The sequence below is a fragment of the Calonectris borealis genome, chromosome Z (assembly GCF_964195595.1).
Source record: "Calonectris borealis chromosome Z, bCalBor7.hap1.2, whole genome shotgun sequence".
Taxonomy (NCBI): domain Eukaryota; kingdom Metazoa; phylum Chordata; class Aves; order Procellariiformes; family Procellariidae; genus Calonectris; species Calonectris borealis.
In genome coordinates this window covers 33,259,853-33,280,091 of record NC_134352.1, presented here as the reverse complement: position 1 = coordinate 33,280,091, position 20,239 = coordinate 33,259,853, and the positions used below count along the sequence as shown (strand labels likewise).

The 20,239-nt window shown below is 39.7% G+C and overlaps 1 protein-coding gene across 2 annotated transcripts in view; it reads right to left on the bottom strand.

Annotated features, from left to right (window-relative positions):
- Positions 1 to 20,239, bottom strand: part of SLC44A1 (solute carrier family 44 member 1) — a 62,550-nt gene that overhangs the window by 25,759 nt on the left and 16,552 nt on the right. For both annotated transcript variants that reach the window (XM_075137853.1, XM_075137852.1), the window contains exons 2-4: positions 19,599 to 19,688; positions 16,994 to 17,136; positions 8,786 to 8,922 (exon numbers count right to left, since the gene is read on the bottom strand). In XM_075137853.1, coding sequence (XP_074993954.1) covers positions 8,786 to 8,922; positions 16,994 to 17,136; positions 19,599 to 19,688 — 370 coding nt within the window. The remainder of the gene's footprint in view (positions 1 to 8,785; positions 8,923 to 16,993; positions 17,137 to 19,598; positions 19,689 to 20,239) is intronic.

Here is a 20,239-nt window from a genome sequence, read left to right as displayed (position 1 = left end):
GCTGAAACGATGCCCATGAGACTCATTTGTCCTTTTGTCCTATATAATTAGGCAGAATAAATTTTTACTATTCCCATAAATATTTATTTGAAAACCTTCTGACTTCTGTAATACTGTGTGGGAGAGTTCTACAACGCAAACGTGCACTTGAGTAATGTATCGCTTTACATCAAAATTAAATCGATTTCTTAACAAAAGAGTCCCTGTGCATCAATAAATAAAAGTTTGAATTTTATAAGGTGACAGTGGGAGGAATGGACTGCTTTGTCAAACCCATACACCCCATACTACTTATTCTGTCTTTGCACAGCCAGTCTTATTATTGCTGTTTGAGTTTGCAAGGCCTGCAAAAGCTTAAAGAAGAACTTGAAGTGTCTACCTTGCTGAGATAATTAGTTTACCAAAGACACTATTATTATTCCTGAATTATTATCACTTGTAAATGTTTCAAAAACATTATGGGTAGAATTCAGAGAACAAAATAAAAAAACATTAAAGTAATACATCCTTTGCTTCCTATAGCAGTGCACATATTTCTTCTGGAGAAATCATCTAACAGTCCAGGGATTGGATTTGAGATCCCAACGTGTTGTAGCCTTAAAGAAAAATACTTCTGAACTATGGAGAGCAACAGTTGCCGGGCTACTGGTAAGCACACAGTTCACTGGTCCCACAGTGCTGTATTTGGTGCTTTCACCTACAAAGTGGTATTCTGCAGACACAACACAGCTTCTGTTCCGTGGTTTCTTTTCCATGAACAGAGTTGCTCCAGCTGTTAGAGTATTTTGGGGCCATGACTGGAGCAAAGTATCTCAAAAGACAAACCTTCCTTTCAACCTTAACCTAGCCATAGGAGCGAAAGCCACCACTTCCTTTAAAAGCTTTCTTTCTGTTTTGAGTAGGCTTGGATTAGTAAGGAGCTGAACAGCCATTACCCTTGGCGTTCTTAAAAACAACTACAATTAGCACAAATTATGTAAACATGCTGTAGAAAGCCAGGACAAAGATGGGGGACCAAATTCTTATTTCAAAGATTCTTTCCAACTGAGAAGGCAAATTATTAAAGATCTTGTGTGCTCAAAGGACACAGCGCACAGAACAAGAACCCCCTGATTGCCACAGCAGTAGAGTAAATGGGAAGTTCCATACTACCCCGAGGTGGTCAGATAAAACTACTTTTAAAGACCAGACCTCCAGTACAGCTTCCCTTCCTGTACTTGCTGTGTTGTAAACAAACACACAAAACCTCTGCTACATCAGCATCACTATCAATATAAAAGTCTACAGCTTGAGAAATGGTAAGACTTCCTAACAGCAGTTGCTTTGGGAGTATGTTCTGCTCAAATTGGGCACAGCCCCAAGCAGCTCCACATACTCCTTTTCACAGGCACATGGCAAAGCATAGCCTGAGAGACTAGGAACCACTTTGGTAAGGTAATTTATATGATCTTCCATGTACAGTCTCACTGTTCCGAATCTCACTGACAGTATACACATATTGTGCACCTATGTGACATAACTGACTTCTAAAAGACCGTATGATGAAGCAGAGATTACAGTTAAAAAACTCAAATCTTATTTCATTTTAAGCATTCTCTCTCCTTCTCAAGCAACATCCTATTAGTTCATCAGTAACGTAAGTCCTCTAATACAGGAATCAAACTCCAGGTAATCACAGGTACAGAAACGTGCAGACATGTTAGCAGGAGTGAGACTGTTTAAATCACAACTATTGGCCTCTGTACTTTCAGCCCAGTGCTAATTCCTCTGGGAGTTTTATGAGCAAGTGTCACCAATTAAAACATAGCTAACATTGTGAATACATGACTCACAGATGATTATGCTTGACCAACCCACACAATACAAGCTAAGGTCGATATTGACAGAGGTGGAGTTCACTGGTATTCAGGAAGAACAAGGCTCCCAGACTCTCACAAGGATGAAATTCTTAACAGTTCTCTACTTTCCTCACTCCAGAGCTTGACTCAAATCTACCTGTCGAACTGTATCAGCTCCAAACTGTTAAATCTGAACCACATTACCAGTCCAAAGCTTCATGCAATGAGACAACTTGGTATGCTACCAATAATTGCATATTATCTTACCGTATTATGGACCAGCAACATGGCATAGAAAAGTGGAAGCTTAAGACACTGGCTCGTGTATCTGTAGGGAATTCTGCTGCAAATTCCACAGCCAAAAACCACAAAAGAAGTAGGATGCGAAGCACTACTTCCACAGAAGGTGGCAAGTTACTATCCATTGCTGACTTCTGCCAGTAACAGAGAACAATGTCGCATGACCTCAGATATAGCGTGCCTATGGGGAGTAATAACAAGACCCTCTCTTCATGAACTCCTGCCAAGTGGAAAATGGTTCAGGCCATCATGAAAGGAAATACACCGATGCTTACCAGACTTTCTTCATTCTTTGTCTGCTAGCTCTAACAACGGTAATTATACCCTGTCTACAACTACAGGAAGTAATTGTATTCAGAACACAAGCACTAAAAATACATAAAGTTTAGGTTTGTATAAATTTCCTATTTGCCTATGGGGTTTTTAGAACAACAAAAGCATTCCAGAAGCAGACAAGTTCACATTTGATGCTTCATTTAGGAATGAAGGAGCATTTAGCAGTGCATAGGTTAGCAACAGAGCTGGAAATGAGTGAGAAAACAAGAACTTCGCTTCTTAGCCATTGATTTGAATATGGCCTGAAGTAGCAGTTAATGTGGAAGCGTCAGAGGACTGCACAAACATACTAAACATTGCAGCTACGCTTTTTGCAAATGGTGCGGGAATAGAGGCAGAAGGCCAAACAAGGATAGAGCTGAACCTTACATCTAAACCTAATGTCTGGGTCCTAGTAGAGCCTAGAAAAATAGTGATGCCTTGATATGAGCAAGAAGGCATAGGACAGACCACTTTGCAGTCAGGACTTCTCAGATTAATATGACAGATTTGTTCTCAGTGAAGAAAGCAAGCTTCATTCTCTAGATCTATCCACTGTTGCCTTCCAGAAGCACTGTGTGTGTTTTAAAGGAAGGAAAGTAAGGACCGTATATATCTGAACTTCTAGTTGTTGCAGAGGGACATACCATCACTTCTTTAAGAGAGCAGAGGGCAGGAGAAATTACAGCTTGCTTTTATAAATAAAGTGCGACTGAAGTGAAAGTAAGTATTCTCCAGTGCCTGCAAGAAGGTGCCAAGAAAAATCCAACACAAAACCCCATTACTTAGTTCTGTAAATGTCTCCAGAATTGAAGACCACAAAGAGACAGCTAAGCACAGTGGCTGTTACAACTAACCGTATGTAAAAACAAAAAATAAAAATAAAATCCTAGAGTCAGAATTCATATACATGTATTTTGAGTTGTAATTAAAAAGCCCAGACTATTCTTTTCTCTAACCCCCATTGTTATGAACAGTACAGAAAGTTGAAAACAAATACGAATTTACCCATTCCTCCACTCATATTTCTTCCAGTGCTAAATAAAAACAGCTATTCTGGAATCAAATTAAAAATCCATCTAGTCCAGTAGCAGATGTTTCCCCTACTGTATCTTTAGCTCTCCACCACTTATAGCTCAAGGATATCCTTGAGTACTAACCTCTTATTAAATATCCAAACACTATTAGTCTAACAGTTTACCTTTTGGTATCTAAAATATCCTCATGGCAGTAAGTTTTGTGAATTAACCATAACTCGTGTGGAAAAAAATCTGGCTGTTTGATGCCTAGTAATTTCATTTTTGACCTCTAGTTTCATATTACTTAGGTTATGAGATGAAGCAATAGTATTTTTTTAACCTTCTCTAAGCTATTCCTGCTTTTAATCACCTTACTCTTCCTGATAATTTTCTTTTTTCCAGAGAACCATTGGTCTTTTCTTGTGATCATCATTGTATCCCTTCTCAGTATGTGTATACGTATTGAGAATACACATATATGTGTGTGTATGTGTATAACTTTAAAAAAAATTAAGAAAACGTTTTGTCACAGCCTTTATGATGCCAACAGAGCATGAGTTTACACAAAATACAGTCCCTGTTTTTTTTCTCTTCACAATTAAAAAACATTACACTTCCGGACAATGCTGTGCTTCCACCCAATCCTCTCGCTATCCTCAGTAGCTTCACAATCTCTTTCCCACGTAGCAATAACCATTTTAAAGTAGAACGGTAAATGCATAACAATAGTTGTTTCCCACCCCTTCGTTCTGCAGGCATTCCTTTCCATTTGACATTTTATTCCACTGCAATTGGTATCAGATTTTTTTCATGTAATTCTAAATAATTCAGTAGCCGCAGAGAGATTTATTACCTCACTGTTCCTCCCCTTTTCCAAATGGTTTATTAATGTAATCAATAACACAACACAATATTACTGAAGGACTCCACGTGCAGCCACTTTCTGTTGTGAAAAAGATTTCATTCTGACTAGAGGATCCATTTCCAACACAAGGCAAACCTGACGGACAGTTCTGGTAACAAGGTAGAGTAGCAGTGGATGATTCCATATCTCAAAACCAGTTATAGTGTACTTTTATTCCAGCCATTCAAAAAATGACACTCGGAATTAACATACCCAGGTTCCCAAAGACGTAGTGGTGCAGAATCTCTTTAACCATAAGATGTCTATAACTAATATGGTACGACAGGCTTCAGGAAAATCACGAGCAAAGGATTAAGTTTTAACCAGCACACTTTCACTAAAAACAAAGTGTGTGGGGAACGGGAACAGAAGAAAAATGTCAGAAGCTGGCAGCAACCGATGTAACTGCTATTTCTAAGGCAAGTACCAACGGTAACTACAAAGACGTACTTTGATTACTATACATGAAGATGTCATTACCTTCAGACAAAAGAAAAATCCTTTTTGTCTCCCCTATGGTTCCTTCCCATAGCTCAGAAAGATGACGAGCTCTGACTTAGCCAGATGGATTTCCTTTATTGATTTCTTTCAGGTCAGTCTCTGTAGCAGACTTAATGTAGCTTTACCTCTGGCTCTAAGTCCACCTGGACCTCAACTAGCCTGGCCTAGCTACAGAATTCTGACAACCAAGATGTCTGCCAACACGTTGTAAAATAGAAATTTCATTTTAGGTTCCTAAATCTGCATCCAGTCATTTACACAACAGATAGGAACATTAGTTCCCACAATGTCCTGTCAGTATAGCTATCACTGAATTAAACATGACAGAAATTATGGCCACCTATTTAGTGTTTCTTTTTAATAATGCCATTTTATTATTCATTTGGCACAGTCATATATGAATTATATCTTCAAGGATATTTCTAAATGCTTTGGCAAGTCCTTGAAAGCAGCACTGCAATATTTTATGGACATTAAGTTTTGAAGCATCGATCAGCTTTCTGGAAAAAACATCTTTCAGTCACATTACTCAAAACACATTGTTTTTTAAGTGCCAAGACCAACAAAAACATTGAATCCCAAGTACTCCCTGCCTAAGGTGTTCTGCTGGGTGAGAAAATCCTGGGTAGACCACTAGCAGTCAGTTCACAATATACAACTTTCTCAGTTGTGTCCAATCCATAGCTCTACAAACTCAAGTATCAGCATGGCTGAACATGTTCTCAGCCAACACTGCACCTTTCTGCATCACCTCCAGGAGTTGCTCCAGAACATTCCTGTATTTTACAACTTGCACATTTGCACAGGCTGAAGATCTGAGCGGTGAACTGCCCCGCTTTTTCTTTCCCTTTTTCCTCCTCTTGTAAAAGGTCCCAACTGGTTCCCAGTGTTGCGGGTGTCAATTATTCTGAACACATGAAAGGCGCACGCTTTCCTGTGTTCTAAAATCAGCTAGGCTTTGTGAGGAACAGACGTCTCCTCTTCTTAGATGGGAAGAGACTGCAAATGCACGACCTGACTGTGGAAAAGCAAGTGGGGTGGGGGTGGGAGTGAAGTTACTGTCCTGAAATGGTGCAGCATTATTCACCAAATCAGCTCCTTTTCCCAAATTACAGCAGAATAGCAAGTGCATCATTACTGATTCAGGAAGCCAAAAGGCTGCTTTGTCATGAAATGATGTTCATGCCTCATGCAAGCATTTTCCCTGCCCTAAATGCTTATTTATAATCTTGCTTACAGAAAAATACAAGCTGTACTGCACAATAAGTTAAGAGCTCTGCCATAATTGCTCTGAACCTTAGGGGTTGGCCGTTCTGCCATGTTGTGTACAGGCAATCAAGTGCCTGTCCCAAAAGTGGGACACTTTCCCAAAGTGGGACAGCTTGTATCAATAATGATGCACTTTCTTTGGGATGGAAGGGTTCTTAAACAGTAATTTATGAAAGAATTCCAAGGTGCGTGGACAAGTAAGGTGATTTCAGGGATGGCATGTGAGCCAGGTGAAAATGGCTAACTCTTCAATTGCACATGCAACAACCTACACAGAGACTATCTCCAGCACAATTGCAATTTTCAGGTTGCAGGAAGAGTTAAAGCTTTCAGAAAGACTCAGCAGAACAAAATTAAGAGTTGACTGCATTCTCTACCCATAAATTTAAAACATTAAGGTGATTTTCTTGTTGAGTGTTAGAGGTTGCAAGCCTGGGAAAATTCAGCATTGATTATCACACGAAACCAAACACATATATCTTGCCCTCCTTCTTTTTCAGAACTTGACAGCTGAACTCTAAATTCTAACTAGATATCATCACAAACATAGAAATTGCAATTAAGCTCTGTGCAGTCATGTTCAAAGTCCCCAAATTTCCTTATTATCCTTTTTACAGTGGAGTCTATGGTCACTTGAAACAGACTGCCAAACATAATCCTAGTATTAATTAATTTAAACCCATTCTCATGGTTACAAAGTGGCTCTCAGAAAAATGATTCCGTTTACTGAATACTACAGTTTTGGTACTAATTCACTGTTCTTGCTCTATTGCAAGATTGAATCCCGCTTGAACTTTTACTATACATATGCAACACTTAAGGGGATCAATACTTAAGCTGTTCATTTGCTGCAAACTATCACTTTTTGGAACCTGTACAGGTTGGTGAACATTTAAGCAGAAACATAAACCATGAGGATGACAATATTTCTCTGACTGTGTGATTCCAGTCTTGCACAGAGTTCATCTACAAAAGGAAAACTCAGTTTAGTTTAGCACCTGTTTCTGATAAGCCAAATATCATATAATGAAAATTAGGAATTGAACTCGATGATTCTGTCCTACTGTAACACCAGGTTTCATATTTTTGACCAAGCTTCTCTAAACTGAAACAATTGGCTGTGATATTAATTTTTTTTTAAAAAATTATCTTTAGGTTTTAAAATCTAAAACACTTAGGGAGATACAGTTAGAATGGAGAATCATGAGGACAAGGCATAGGATGTTTCAGGAAGAGTGTATGTTGGTGTACTTTAAAAGATGGTTATACTGAGCATGTGTCAGGCACAGTTAATACGAGACTTGACTTATAAACATAGAAACAATGTTTGTGGTAAAACAGGGCATGGCTGCATTTCATTATTTCAAGACGTATTTAGGAAACTCCACTACTAATGACCTTGACTTCACACCAACAAATAACTGGCCTGCATTAGTTAAGAAAAACACAGCATGCTTAGATAAGGGGTAAAGAGTAAAACTGTAGATACTGGCTAGTTTCACTGCGGGCTTGCATTTGACAACAGTGCACAGATCACGTGAGGAAGCCGCCATTCTCAGACCAGCCACTGCACTGTGCTGGCACAGCTGTTTGTGCAGCTCCACGCATGCTGTAATGCCAAGTGATAGTTCAGCTCCCCGATTCAGGCTGTCAGACACCCAGGTGTGCAGGCACAATGCAGTGGGAGACCCAAGGGCACTTCAACTCGCTCTGCTTTCAAACAAGAGGTGCTCCCATAACCTGTTCCAGAACAGGAAATCAACATTTCATTTCCTTCTGTGAAAAGTAATCAGTTTTACTGCTTTGAACTTGGTCACCCAGACTGATTCATCATTAGCCAAGTATCTTGCAAAGAAATCTTACTGCAGCATTTTAAAAGATAAAGTAGGAAAGTTTAGGATCCCACTTGAATAGCTGAAAACCCCTGAAATTTCCTCAAATTAAGTTCTTATCTTTCTTTCTTTTGGAAAGTCCAAAGTTGGTTACCTTTCATGCATTTTATTCCATACAGTGTTAAAATATGAATTGAGCAATGAATTGAGTAATAATCAGTATTATTACTACAAAGAAAAAGTACTGCTCTTAGGGGACATGGGGTACAATATTTCATTTGTTAATACAGTTAGTTTCCTTTACATTTCTTTAAAAAAGAAAAGTGTAAGAAAGCAAAAAAAACAGGAACTGCACTGTAGCACTGAATGAAAGCAGGAATATTTTCACATCCACAGACATACTCTGTGCAGTAAGTGCCGTTCAGTAGCAGCATTGCTCTCACTAACCCCATATACATGAGGACACTTCAACAGCATTATGTTGAGCAGCAATGCCAAAACATTTCCATAGGATTTGAAAACATACCCTATAGTCAGACATTCCCTCAAATTCTTGTTTACACTTCGTACTACTGTTCTAACAATGAGCTTTCAAAACTGTCCAAGACATGACAGAGAGGAGCATATTAATACAGCATGTGTGGAGCTGCACAGGAGCATATTAATACATATTAACAAAAATATCACATTATTTCTATTGATACTTATTAATACATATTTCATTTTTAGTTCAGCTAATGCACTAGTCTTTCTTAAGCCTATGAAAGTATCTGTACATGAACAAAAAGAGACATGCTTTTTGCATACCGTTAGTTTCTGCGAATTTCTGAATATCAGCCAGAGTTTTTAGTTCTTTCCTTGGGCAAGCTGATACACACAAAGCAAGAGACTTGATCCTCTGATGTACTAGATCAATGTTGCATGGATCCAAGAAGAACACATACCTAGGAAAGAAAAAAAGGTAAATTACTTCTATTTTAATTAACAATTACACTGAACAAAATCAATTTCATTTCAAACCAAAGTATTCAGCCAAGACTAACCTTCATTCTACCCAGAAACACAGGAAATTTGATATTACCATAACTGCGTGGGTCAAAAGAATGCATGTACTCAACATATGCATCACAAATATATGGATATTTATATATGTCTGCATCACCCAGAAAGGATGTTTAACTCTACCAGATTCAAGTCCATTCAAATGGTGCTGTTCATAAAAACAGCAGCACTTCTACCATGCCTCTTCACAGATACGAGTCTAAACATTCACAAACAAAGCTTCACTCCAACACTAAACTTGACTTCAAGATTTCCAACTTTTTCCAAAAAGACGCAACAAACCCCATAAGGTTATACTTACGCTGCAAAAAGGACAAAGTCCACGGCTATTTTAATGAACACATATAATACCAGTAAATAAGAACAGCTTTTTGGTTTAGATTGATTTTCCACACCACTGGTCCATATGACTGAGCGGATTACTTCAGCATTTATTTTGAAATAAAAATTGTTCGGATATTTCAAGTAGAACTATCTAATGTTCAAGTGCAGTATTTTAAAGAGATTCTATTTGCTAACTTTCCATGATGAATCACAGTCATTTAAAAACCCAATGCGTGACGTATGTATTACAGCTTCCTAGCTAACATCTTCTCCTGGCTATACACATTTCGTCACAAACACTAACCCTACAATATTGTCTATTCATGGTATAATACAGATGCAGAATGTTTTTCCATTCTGAAGGTGAACAAGTCTTTCAAATTCCTACAATGCTAGAGACATACTATGCATTGAAATACTCCCTTCATATTATCTAACATCATTATAAGAAAACAACACCAAACCGCCATATAAAATCTCATTTCTATTTTTGCAGTCCTCACGATGGGAATTTATTCATGGGTAATCAATAAAAATCCCTTCTGCCCCTAGAAAGCATTTAGGTCCTGCCTGAACACTTCCAGTCTATACGCCAACTGCTGTCTAACTTTCCCCCACAGAAAGATAGTTCTGTTATCCAGTCTCAGTATACAAGAATTATTTGTACTTAGTACAGTCTTACTTCCTGAAAGTCCATCAAAGCCCATGTCATCTGTATCAACTGTAATGTGGTAATACACTACCTGCATTCTTAAAACATTCTCTGTCCTTGTCCACACCTCTATGAAAATTACCCAGTACTACTTCTGTTTTTTACTTAATACATACTACATATCTCAGGACATAGATCATGAAGGTCTAAGAAGTAAGTGCAAACATGAAAACTTCTGTCCTGGAGATACAGCCAAAGTAACTGCATCTGAGCAACAAGCCACCAATTACACAGTTTTCTTTTATTTCATTGATACCAAGACATACAATACTTATGTCAACTGGACACTCCTGTTATAGGTTCCTCTTCATAAGGGCAAGTTCCTGCAGTTGCCATTCCACACCGTAAGGGTACGTGGAAGGAGAGCGTCTGCTCCTTTGAGGGTATCTGGTCAAAGGAGCTACAAAAAAGAATCTACAGAGTCAAATCTGACCGACGCGTGGTAAGGGAGGTTGTGATGGGAACGAACCTGGTCAGTCGCACTAATTGGTAAGGATATGTGGAGTGTGAGAATACTTATCTTTCAGTAGGGTTATTTGGCTAAGCACCTTGCCAAGTTGTGATGATAAGGAGAAGGAGGGAGACACTCAGACACGGAACTTGAACAATTAGTGTTAATGAAAACAATAACCAGAAACAAACTCGGTCAACCACAATAATTGGTAGGCTATCAAGAAACTGCAGGCAGGGACTTTGCAACTGACGAGGATGCAAACCCGAAAGTGCAGGATGCTGGAGGGGTCAGTGGGGCTGTGCCAGCTACTGAGGGAATGTGCATGGGACAGGATTCAGGGAGAAACAAAGAGGGAGAGCAGACAGAAGGGGGTGTAAAAGGGGATGGCGGCATGTAAGCCAATGTTGGTCAGTACACTGGTCTGACCGAGCCTGGTGCCTGATCACTGCAGTCTGTCCTACCCTTTTACTAAATCCTTTCTTAACTCTCTCTCTCTGCATAATTCCAGTCTCTATCCCATGTGCACAGATGCTGCAAGTGCTGCAAGGACTAAGTGCCAGGTCCTGGGGGGACTGGAGTGGTGGATTTGGTGCCAGCAACTGGAGTCAGACCAAGGGGTGCCCCAAGCCTGTGGTGTCAGCTACCAACGTGAGTGGGGTCTCAGTGCCAATGACTGGGGCAGGGAGGGGTCTTGTCCACCAGCCGCTGGGGTGGGAACAATGTGTGTCCAAAAAAAAACATCTGCAGAGGTGAAGGGCTCAGCGTAGGCGGGTGGAGCAGGACTGTGGGTCACAGCACATGTGGTGCTGGCTGTTGGCAGGGGCTGAGCGCCTGTACCTTCCCCAAAGCCGGTGTGTGCATGTGTAACTTGCCAGTAAACTCCAAGCTGTACCAGTTGGTGAGTAGGAGGCTCTGAGTCCAGGCAGAGGTGTCAAGTGGGTGGAGGGTCTGTGCTGGTATTGGGGGGGACCTGTGAGCGTGGAGTGCCTGTTGGATAAGTGTGTGAGTGTTTGTTAGTGAGCACCAAGCTGGACCAGCTGCCGAGTAGGGGGAACCCATGGGGTAGGTAAGGGGGCCTGGGATCAGGGCAGAGGTGCCGGGTGGGCAGAGGGGCTGTGCTGGTACCTGGGGGGATCCGTAACATGCACGTGCTTGTGAACCTGGAGAGTGTCATCTGTGTGCCTGCACTAGTGACCTTCTGTCTGCCAGCCGAGAAGGAAGAGGGGATGTGGCTGTCTATGCTTGTGTTTATTTAAATCCCGCATTGTGGGCACTGTTGAAGGCAGCGCCTTGTCAGTGCCAGTCTGTGTAACCAGCTGTGTCAGTGTCCCATGCCTGTCTGTCCATCCACATCCCTCAGCCCAGGCAGAGACCCTGGGTCCTGGGCTGTACTGGGCTGGGCTCCAGTGGCCGGACAGGAGGGTCCTCCGAATGTCCCTTAACACATATTACCTAAGAAAACCAAGTCAGGAATGTCGGCATTAACAAGCTAGAATCCAGCCCATTTCTACAGTGATTTAAACTCAAGAGCCAAGCTACAATATTAGTGGCCAGAAGAATTACAGTATTTTGTAAAATAAACACTACAATTTTAACTCAAGCCTGGAAATTTACAAAATACAATGCAGTTTTGACAAAAGTGTGCTGTGTCGGCGTACCCTTCAACAGATACATATAAATTCAAACACCGCATTGCATGGTTCAGAGACAGTTCTGACAGCAATAAGGCAGCTGCAAAGCAAACTTCAAGCTATCAAATTTGTGGCTTCAATCCATGGTCTAGGAAGACAGAAGGAAGATTTTTTTTTTTTATTTCTAGCAGCTAAAACAAGAATCAAAATGCTAGGCACCAGCATTTTGGTTTTTGTTTTTAAAGCTTACTTATTGAAAGTAAGTGATTTTACTGCAGAAAATTCCATACTGTGTCACCTTAGAACAGGTTTTGTTTCTCACTAGAAGAATGTACTTACATGCTTTGTGCTGCAATGTCAGTTATTTAGAATTAACAATAGACTAATTTGTTGATAAGAACGTAAGTTAGATCAGCAATACAAAGAGTGAAATAAACAAAATAATCATATTGTTAGAGATGCTTCAACAATGAAAGTAGTTTGCTATAGGAAGTTCACTATATCAGATTTACAACCTAGGAAGCATCTTTATGCATCTTTATCAAGTATCAGCCCTTCAGAGAAGGACTTGGGGGTACTGGTGGATGAAAAATTGCCAGACATGAGCTGGCAATATGTGCTTGCAGCTGAGAAAGCCAACCATATCCTGGGCTGCATCAAAAGAAGCATGGGCTGCAAGGCAAGGGATGTGAATACTCCCCCTCCACGCCGCTCTCATGGGACACCACCTGGAGTACTGCGTTCAGCTCTGGGGTCCACAGTACAGATAAGACATCGACCTGTTGGAGCGGGTCCAGAGGAAGTCTATGAAAATGATCAGAGGGATAGAAGACCTCTCCTATGAAGAAAGGCTGAGAGAGTTGGGCTTGTTCAGCCTGGAGAAGAGAAGGCTCTGGGAAGACCTTATTGTGGCCTTCCAGTACTTAAAGGGGGCTTATAGAAAAGATGCAGAGGGGCTTTTTACAAAGGCCTGTAGTGGTAGTACAAGGAGTAACAGTTTTAAACTAAAAGAGGGTAGATTTAAATTAGATATAAGGAAGAAATTCTTTACTATGAAGGTGGTGAGACACTGGACCAGGCTGCCCAGAGAAGTTGCCTGGAAGCATTCATGGTCAGGTTGGACAGGGCTTTGAACAACCTGATCTAGTTGAAGATGTCTTTGCCCATGGCAGCGGAGTTGGACTTCAAAGTTGGTTGGGGGTTGGATCTTTAAAGATCCCTTCAAACCCAAATCATTCTATGGTTTTATGATTCTTTGATCTTAACAATCCACTTTTCTGAAAATCTAAGTTTGTTAAAAGAACCTCTGAAATATGGCATGATAAAAAAGTTACTTGAGTAAAAATAACTGCATGTAATTTTTAATACGTCTACCTCCTGTCACCGTAATAAAAATAAAAATTTTAAGCTCATCTTTAATTTTAAGCTGATTCCTATACATAAAGGAAAATAAGGAAGGAGTTTATTTAACCTTTCAAAAGCCAAGGTGTCTGAAAATAAGGTCAAGTTGTCCACCCTGAGGCATGTCATTCAAAATGAACTTCAGTACAACTTTTCAAAATGCATCATAACATTTTTTTTTTACAGATCTATAGGATAACCTTCCTTATACTTTACTACCATTTTGAGCTTATATTGCAATGTGTTTCTTTTTTCTCAAAGAAAAATCCAGATTTCTAGGCAAGTAATTAAAAATACAATTTCAAAATGACCAGAGGTTAAAAAAACAAAAAGCCATCAACAATTTTGGCTTCGGACTAGTAGCTTACTAGACAAATGTCCTATTACCTATTCATGCCCATCAGAAATACAGCAGTCTTCTCCCTCCTTGCAAAAACAGGAAGACAAAGCATCATCATTTTGTATACTACACCTTGATTCTGGAAGCACTGTGGCAAATCATATGAACAAGCCTGTCCTACCTTCAAGTATTTTGTACACTCTTACATTTGCCAGTGTCACTGATTTTCTGTCAGCCCTCAAGGCATCTCTTTGTAGGGAAATGAGTACTTTACAGAACAACTGTTTGCTGTGATCTACAAGCATCTTATCACAATAATGGAGAAGTGAATTAAGTGATCACGCCTGCTCTAAACAAATTATGGATAAGGCATACACAGTTTCACTCAACCAAATTCTCTGTATGCGTGCTACAAACCCTCCCTGGGTTTTCTCACTACCTAAACCCTAAGCATTTTCTTGAGTCAAAGTCATTTATTAAGGTGGAATGCCACCCTAACTCTTCCCTATAGCAGCACATGCACATCTTCTTGTACTTGAGTGAACAGCACAAACTGAATTCTGTCCAAGCAGCAAAGTATTGGTGATCAAAAACAAGACTGAACTAGCATTTCAGGGACTTTTATTTGGTTGCCATGGTCATTATTTATTTGCAAATAAAAGGTCATTTTTAAACTCCCTTAAAACTGCCAGAACTTGAAAAGCAAGGAGCTTATTTGAAGCAGATAGTTTTAATGAGAATTCACTGCCAGGACTAGTCTATAATCCCATCTCTGACTCTAGAGCACAGCCTATTAAAGCTGTACTGTGTTTCCCTTGCAAAAATAAGAGGATGCCTGATTCACTCTTTGTTGACAAGACCAGGCTGTAAAATCCTCCTTTCCAACATTTCATCTTGCTGGTTTCAGCATATCTGATGCACACGGATCAAATCATATCCCTGTGAGGATTCTGCTCCTCACCCTTACCACCCAGATTTCCATGTCCACACAGCCCACATCCATTTCATTTCCTCATTACAGTGCCTATGGGTTGCTGTCATTTACAAGGAAGAAGATGTTATTTTTACAGATGATTCAGCTTTTCTGCCTTGGACTGGGAAATGAAGACAGAATTAGCCTACAAGCAGAATGAAAAGAGAGTAACTTCATGTTTCCAGAACCACATTTGTAGAGTTTAAAGCCTTTTCTTTCCCTATACAAACTGAAATGTACAGGCAGGCAGAAGAGTTTATTTTTACAATCTGTCTGAAAAGTACCCTATAAAATAGCATGAAATACTCCCGTGAACTGCACCTCAGACACTGCAGGAATTCATTCTGCTAGAGACAGATGCAAAGCAGATAGTTTCTTCTGAAAAAAGAGCGGGAAGGATCACTCGCTTATAAAAGAACTGGCCTCTTCCAAAGCTGTGTACCCTGGACTCTATCAGGCACTTCACTGTGAACAGTTACAGAATAATCAGCCTCGGTAGAAGTTTTTCTCTCACTCTCAACCAAAGAGAGATGATGATATCCCATATGAGTGTATCCATTCATTTGCTTAGGTCATGCCTCAAGCCACGACACCTTTATTAGAAAAACATAATGCTTTTGAACCTTATTAAGACTTTGACAAGCAATGGGCTCTGTCTATTAACTGTATTAAAAATAGTCTCTATTTTTATTTGCTGTCTTTTGATCTTGCCTTTACAAGAGGAGATCACTTAGCAGTCATAGATGTTTCTCCTCATGATGGCCTGATTTCTGTCACATGTAGGAGACTATTACACTTTTAATCGTTACATTTCAATAAGCTGTCTGAGTTTCTCCACCTTCACACAAATTCAGACACCATTTCTTTCTAAAGGTAAGTTTAAAATTATAATTTTAAAATTGTATTTTCTCTCGCAACACAAGAATGACAATTTTGTACTGAATACACCTGATTTTAGAAAACACTAAATTATTTATATAAAAAAGTAGGAAGATTATGCTGCGTAAGTTTTAAGCCCTTCAACCCTCCTGAAAGCTACGACTAGATTAAGAAATTATTCTTTTTACAGAAGAAATCTGTAAAAAGTTTCAGGCTATTTTATTTAACATAACTTCTTCTGGTAACACACCAATTACCTAGCCACATTAAATCTTAAATCAGGTATTTAGAAATCTTTAGTATAGCAACTCAAAAAAAGCAGATCGTAGGAAAGCATCCTTCCAAAATAATTCATGCAAATTATGGACTTTCTGTTAGTCTGAAAGTAAAGTGTGAAGTAAAAGGCTATTATACTCAGAAATTAAAGACTTTTTAGTTCTTTGAAGTAATCAACAGTGAAAGAAACATAGTTTTTGTCAATTAATACCACTGTTCTAAGGTTAGACTAAATAGTTTACTTTCTAAAGTCACCCAAATTGTACAAATGCACTCTGAGCACTGACTGTCAGACAGACCTCAACAGACGTTCACAGTTTTCAATCTATCAGCCCAGAATTCTTGTTACTCAACTGTATGTATGATGTTTTTCTGCACAATAGGTAGAAAATACTTGTGCTGATTCTGACCTGTATGTGTTTTAACATGACACTGCTTAATAAGAGCTGTATGCTGCTTAATAGTTTTGTGCATTTTCTCCACAAGCCACTTCTATATATTCTGCTTACAGTTTAAATTTTGAAGTCTCATTTTAATGCGTCGGACATATCCCATCTCCCCCTAAACTCAGTGGCAGACACTGAGTATACAACATCAAAAGCAAACCATTTCTACATAGATATCAAAGGTCTGCTCTCAAATCTGGAGATTTGTCATACCTAAAACTCTAACAAGATCCTTTGGTGGCCCTATACAATCTCCTACACGAAGTGGATGCTAAGAAAGGAAAAATCCTCAATGTCTTAGCTGTACTCATATTGCACATCTGCCAACATACACTCTCCAGGTACTACTGCTCATGGTTACAAAAGATTGTTGTTCTCTAGGGGAGAAGAGTGGAGAAGGACAAGTAGGAATGAGTTAAAATATCCCGTTTCCCATTTTAGTGAAAATCACTCTCAAAGAAATAAAGGTTTTGCTTTTCCTGGTTTACAGAATGAAGCGATTGAATCACATACTCACTTCTTGTGTGTGAGGTCCAGACCACTGTTGACTATTCCCTCCACCTTGACGTTTTTCTGTCCACAAATATTTCCATAACTATCATATCCTGAAAGCAGTCTTGCAGCTGCTCCTGTAGCTATTGAAAAGCCACAGATAAAACCCTGGAGGAGAAAAAACCCCACAGTTTAGTAATACTCTGTTTGACGGCTGGGCAAAGTCAGTTTAATTCATTTGTTTCTAAGCAGAGGTTCTTTAAAAATTCTCTCAGACTGAAAAAGGAAAGACAAGGACCATCCACAGAGAACTGCTGTGCAATTATAAAATGGAACGCAAGCCAAAAGAGGGTTCAGGCATCTAACACTGCACATTATCCAAGCATAGTTAAGAATCTTGTAGGTGTTTTTTTGGGAGTCATATTGTCAGCAAGTGGTGCATGAAGCAGAAGGGAGGCCAAGGGCAGGAAGTGATGGAGAGCTACAAGCAGAGCTGGAGTTGTTAAGGGTTAGTATGCATCTTAGAGGACTCCAGACAGTCCAGATTTTCTTGCTTTAAGCTTTTTTTTCTCCTTCAAATTATGTGCTTTCAAAGGTGAACTAGAATGAAGAGGCCTATCTGACATAAGTCCCTGTTAAGGAAATCCTCTTAAACAAGTGACCAGGTCATGGCCACTATGCTTCCAGGTGCTGGGTTCAAATGCAGGAAAGCAACAGAGAGAGCAAGAGAATGCAAAATGGCTCACACAGAGTAATGTGGAAAATACCCAATGTCAGGCAGGTCTTGCTATGAACTTTCAGAGATATTTCACTAGCAAAACCAAGATCAAGTGGTGATTATGCAAACAGGAGACTGGCCCAAAGGAATCATTAGCTCTCTAGCAACACGGCTGACAGGGAGGAGTGAACCATTGGCTCGCTCCACTACCATCAATGAACTGTTTTTTTACAGGCTAAGATTTGAGAAGGGGAAGCAGAGTAAACAGCTGAGACAAATGCGCGGAGCATCAGATGGCAGCAAGAGGATCAGATGAGGCGATGACAACAGGTAATGAAGTCGGCATGGAACAGTTAAAATGTGGGTGGTTTTAAAGGTCTGAAGATAAAGGAGAGTCACCTTCTCTGACGGACAGGCTATCACTATAGAGAAATTCCAGACAGCAAGCCTGTCAGTATCTTTCTCTTGCCAATGCACTAATGCACTTATAGACTTAATACTCAAAGTGAAAACAAGGGCAAAGTGAGCAAAAGGCTATCACAAGTAATAATTAAAGCTGATTTCCAGCACTCACTTCCAATTTCTCGGATCCCTTACTATTCTGCAAAGGACATACTAGCATGCATTTTACATACAATAGTACTCAGTTCTTGGCTGGTTCAAGAATTTTTCCCCTATACACAGGGTAAGGGAAATCATGCAATTCCTCCCCCATCTAAGCAAATTTACAACAGTGCAGGGATGCCCTCCTGACCCATCATGGTACCTGACTCTTCAAGTGAAGTCCCCTAGAACAGTAACTAACAGGGTATTTGACCCAAGAGGATAATTGCTCTGTGTATCATATTGCTTAGACAGGAAAATCTGGGACACTCACCCACAGCAGACTAATTTATAATTGGGGGAACAGGTAGGTGTAGACTGAGTAACCAGGGAACATCAACAAAGGCAGGAAAAAAACAACCACAAAAAAGAGCTGCTTGTTTCAGGAAGTACTGTGCTTTTTACAACTTTAAGATATTCACATTACGACTTCAAGATATTCACATTACAGTAAGGATATTATTCATATGATTTAAACAAAACATTATCAACTTTGCATTTGAAGCACAGCCAATGACAAACGCTTTGGGGAAAGAAAAAGAAACTTTTCAATGGAATAATTCCAAAGACCAGAGATCAAGGGACAGTAGAAAAGAAAGCTGACAGCACAGAAGTCCCAAACTCCTAAGGGCTACTGCTTGGAACACAGCAGTACAAGACAGTGACAGACATTCTGTGTTTAGGAAGAACAGCATATGTAGGTCCATGAAACAAAACAAGAGGAAAAGAAGTGTATTTCTAGTTTTCACTAATCTGTAGCTCTTGGAGGTTTGTTTTTTTAACATAAAGTGCACAGTGTTGTGAGGCTGTCTTCAGGAAGGTGACAGTTTCATCACACAGGACAAAGCTGGGATAACTTGGAAAGAAAGATGTTACCATTAGTAACTAAGCATCCAAGAAAAAAACAATTGTTTGATATTCAGAATCTTTGTTTCTCAGCAAAAAGTTTACTGTGATTCACAGAATCGTTTACCAGACTCAAAGCTATCATTTCTGGGACATCCACAGTCCCATAAGGAACGTGAGTCAAGTGATACCTCACCGTGCTGAAAATCACTTACAAATGAAACTGGAGTTTCAGAGGAAGAGGAGCTGGAGCAAGAACTGGCACAAACAATAAATTATGGATCCCTACCAAAGGCCTTGAATATGTCCTTACTACTGATTTCTGTTCTACAGCTGATGGTTTCCATGCCAGTATACCCTGACCTTACCCAGTGACTACATTACTGAAGGGTTTTAAAACTTCTTTCTAATGAATGCAAACTCTTCAACTCCATGTTCACAGAATCCTTTGAGTTTTACTCACCATTCCTACGCAGAAGAGGATGAATAAAAGCAGCCATGGTACATCGGTGCAGCTGTGGTCCTCCAGAGGCTTCCACTCTCGTTTAGAGCTCTTGTGTGAGAAGAGAGAGATGAGGTTAACAACACTTTTTAAATTGTCTTCTGCTCATAATAGAAAAAGGCAGAAAACGATTCTCCAGGGCATGAACATACAGTAGGAGTTATCTTTAAACTCCGATATAAGTGAAACAGCTTGGTCAAAAAACTTAAATGGTAAGCGCATGAAAGACACTTCAAAAGAAGTGCCCCCACTGGAAGCTAGATCAACAAAGAATTATTTATCCAGAAAACAGGTGATTTACCCAGCAATTTACAGGTATTTGTCCACAAAACAGGTTATTTTCATTTATTTTTTTATTAACAGAAAAGAGAAGCTAACGACATGGAATCAACAATATCTGCTATTGCAGTTTTCCACAGCTACCTTCCAGTAATCTGCTTTCCAAGAAGGATAAAAGGTTAAACTTTTCCAAAGCTCCAAAGTTTTAAAACACTATTGGCAGGTTTAACAAGTACAGCGCATGTAGAAAGGAGGTAATAAATTGCTGTTAAAGGAATAGTTCTCTACCTGCCAAGAGGCAGCTGAGCTTAACATTTCAACAA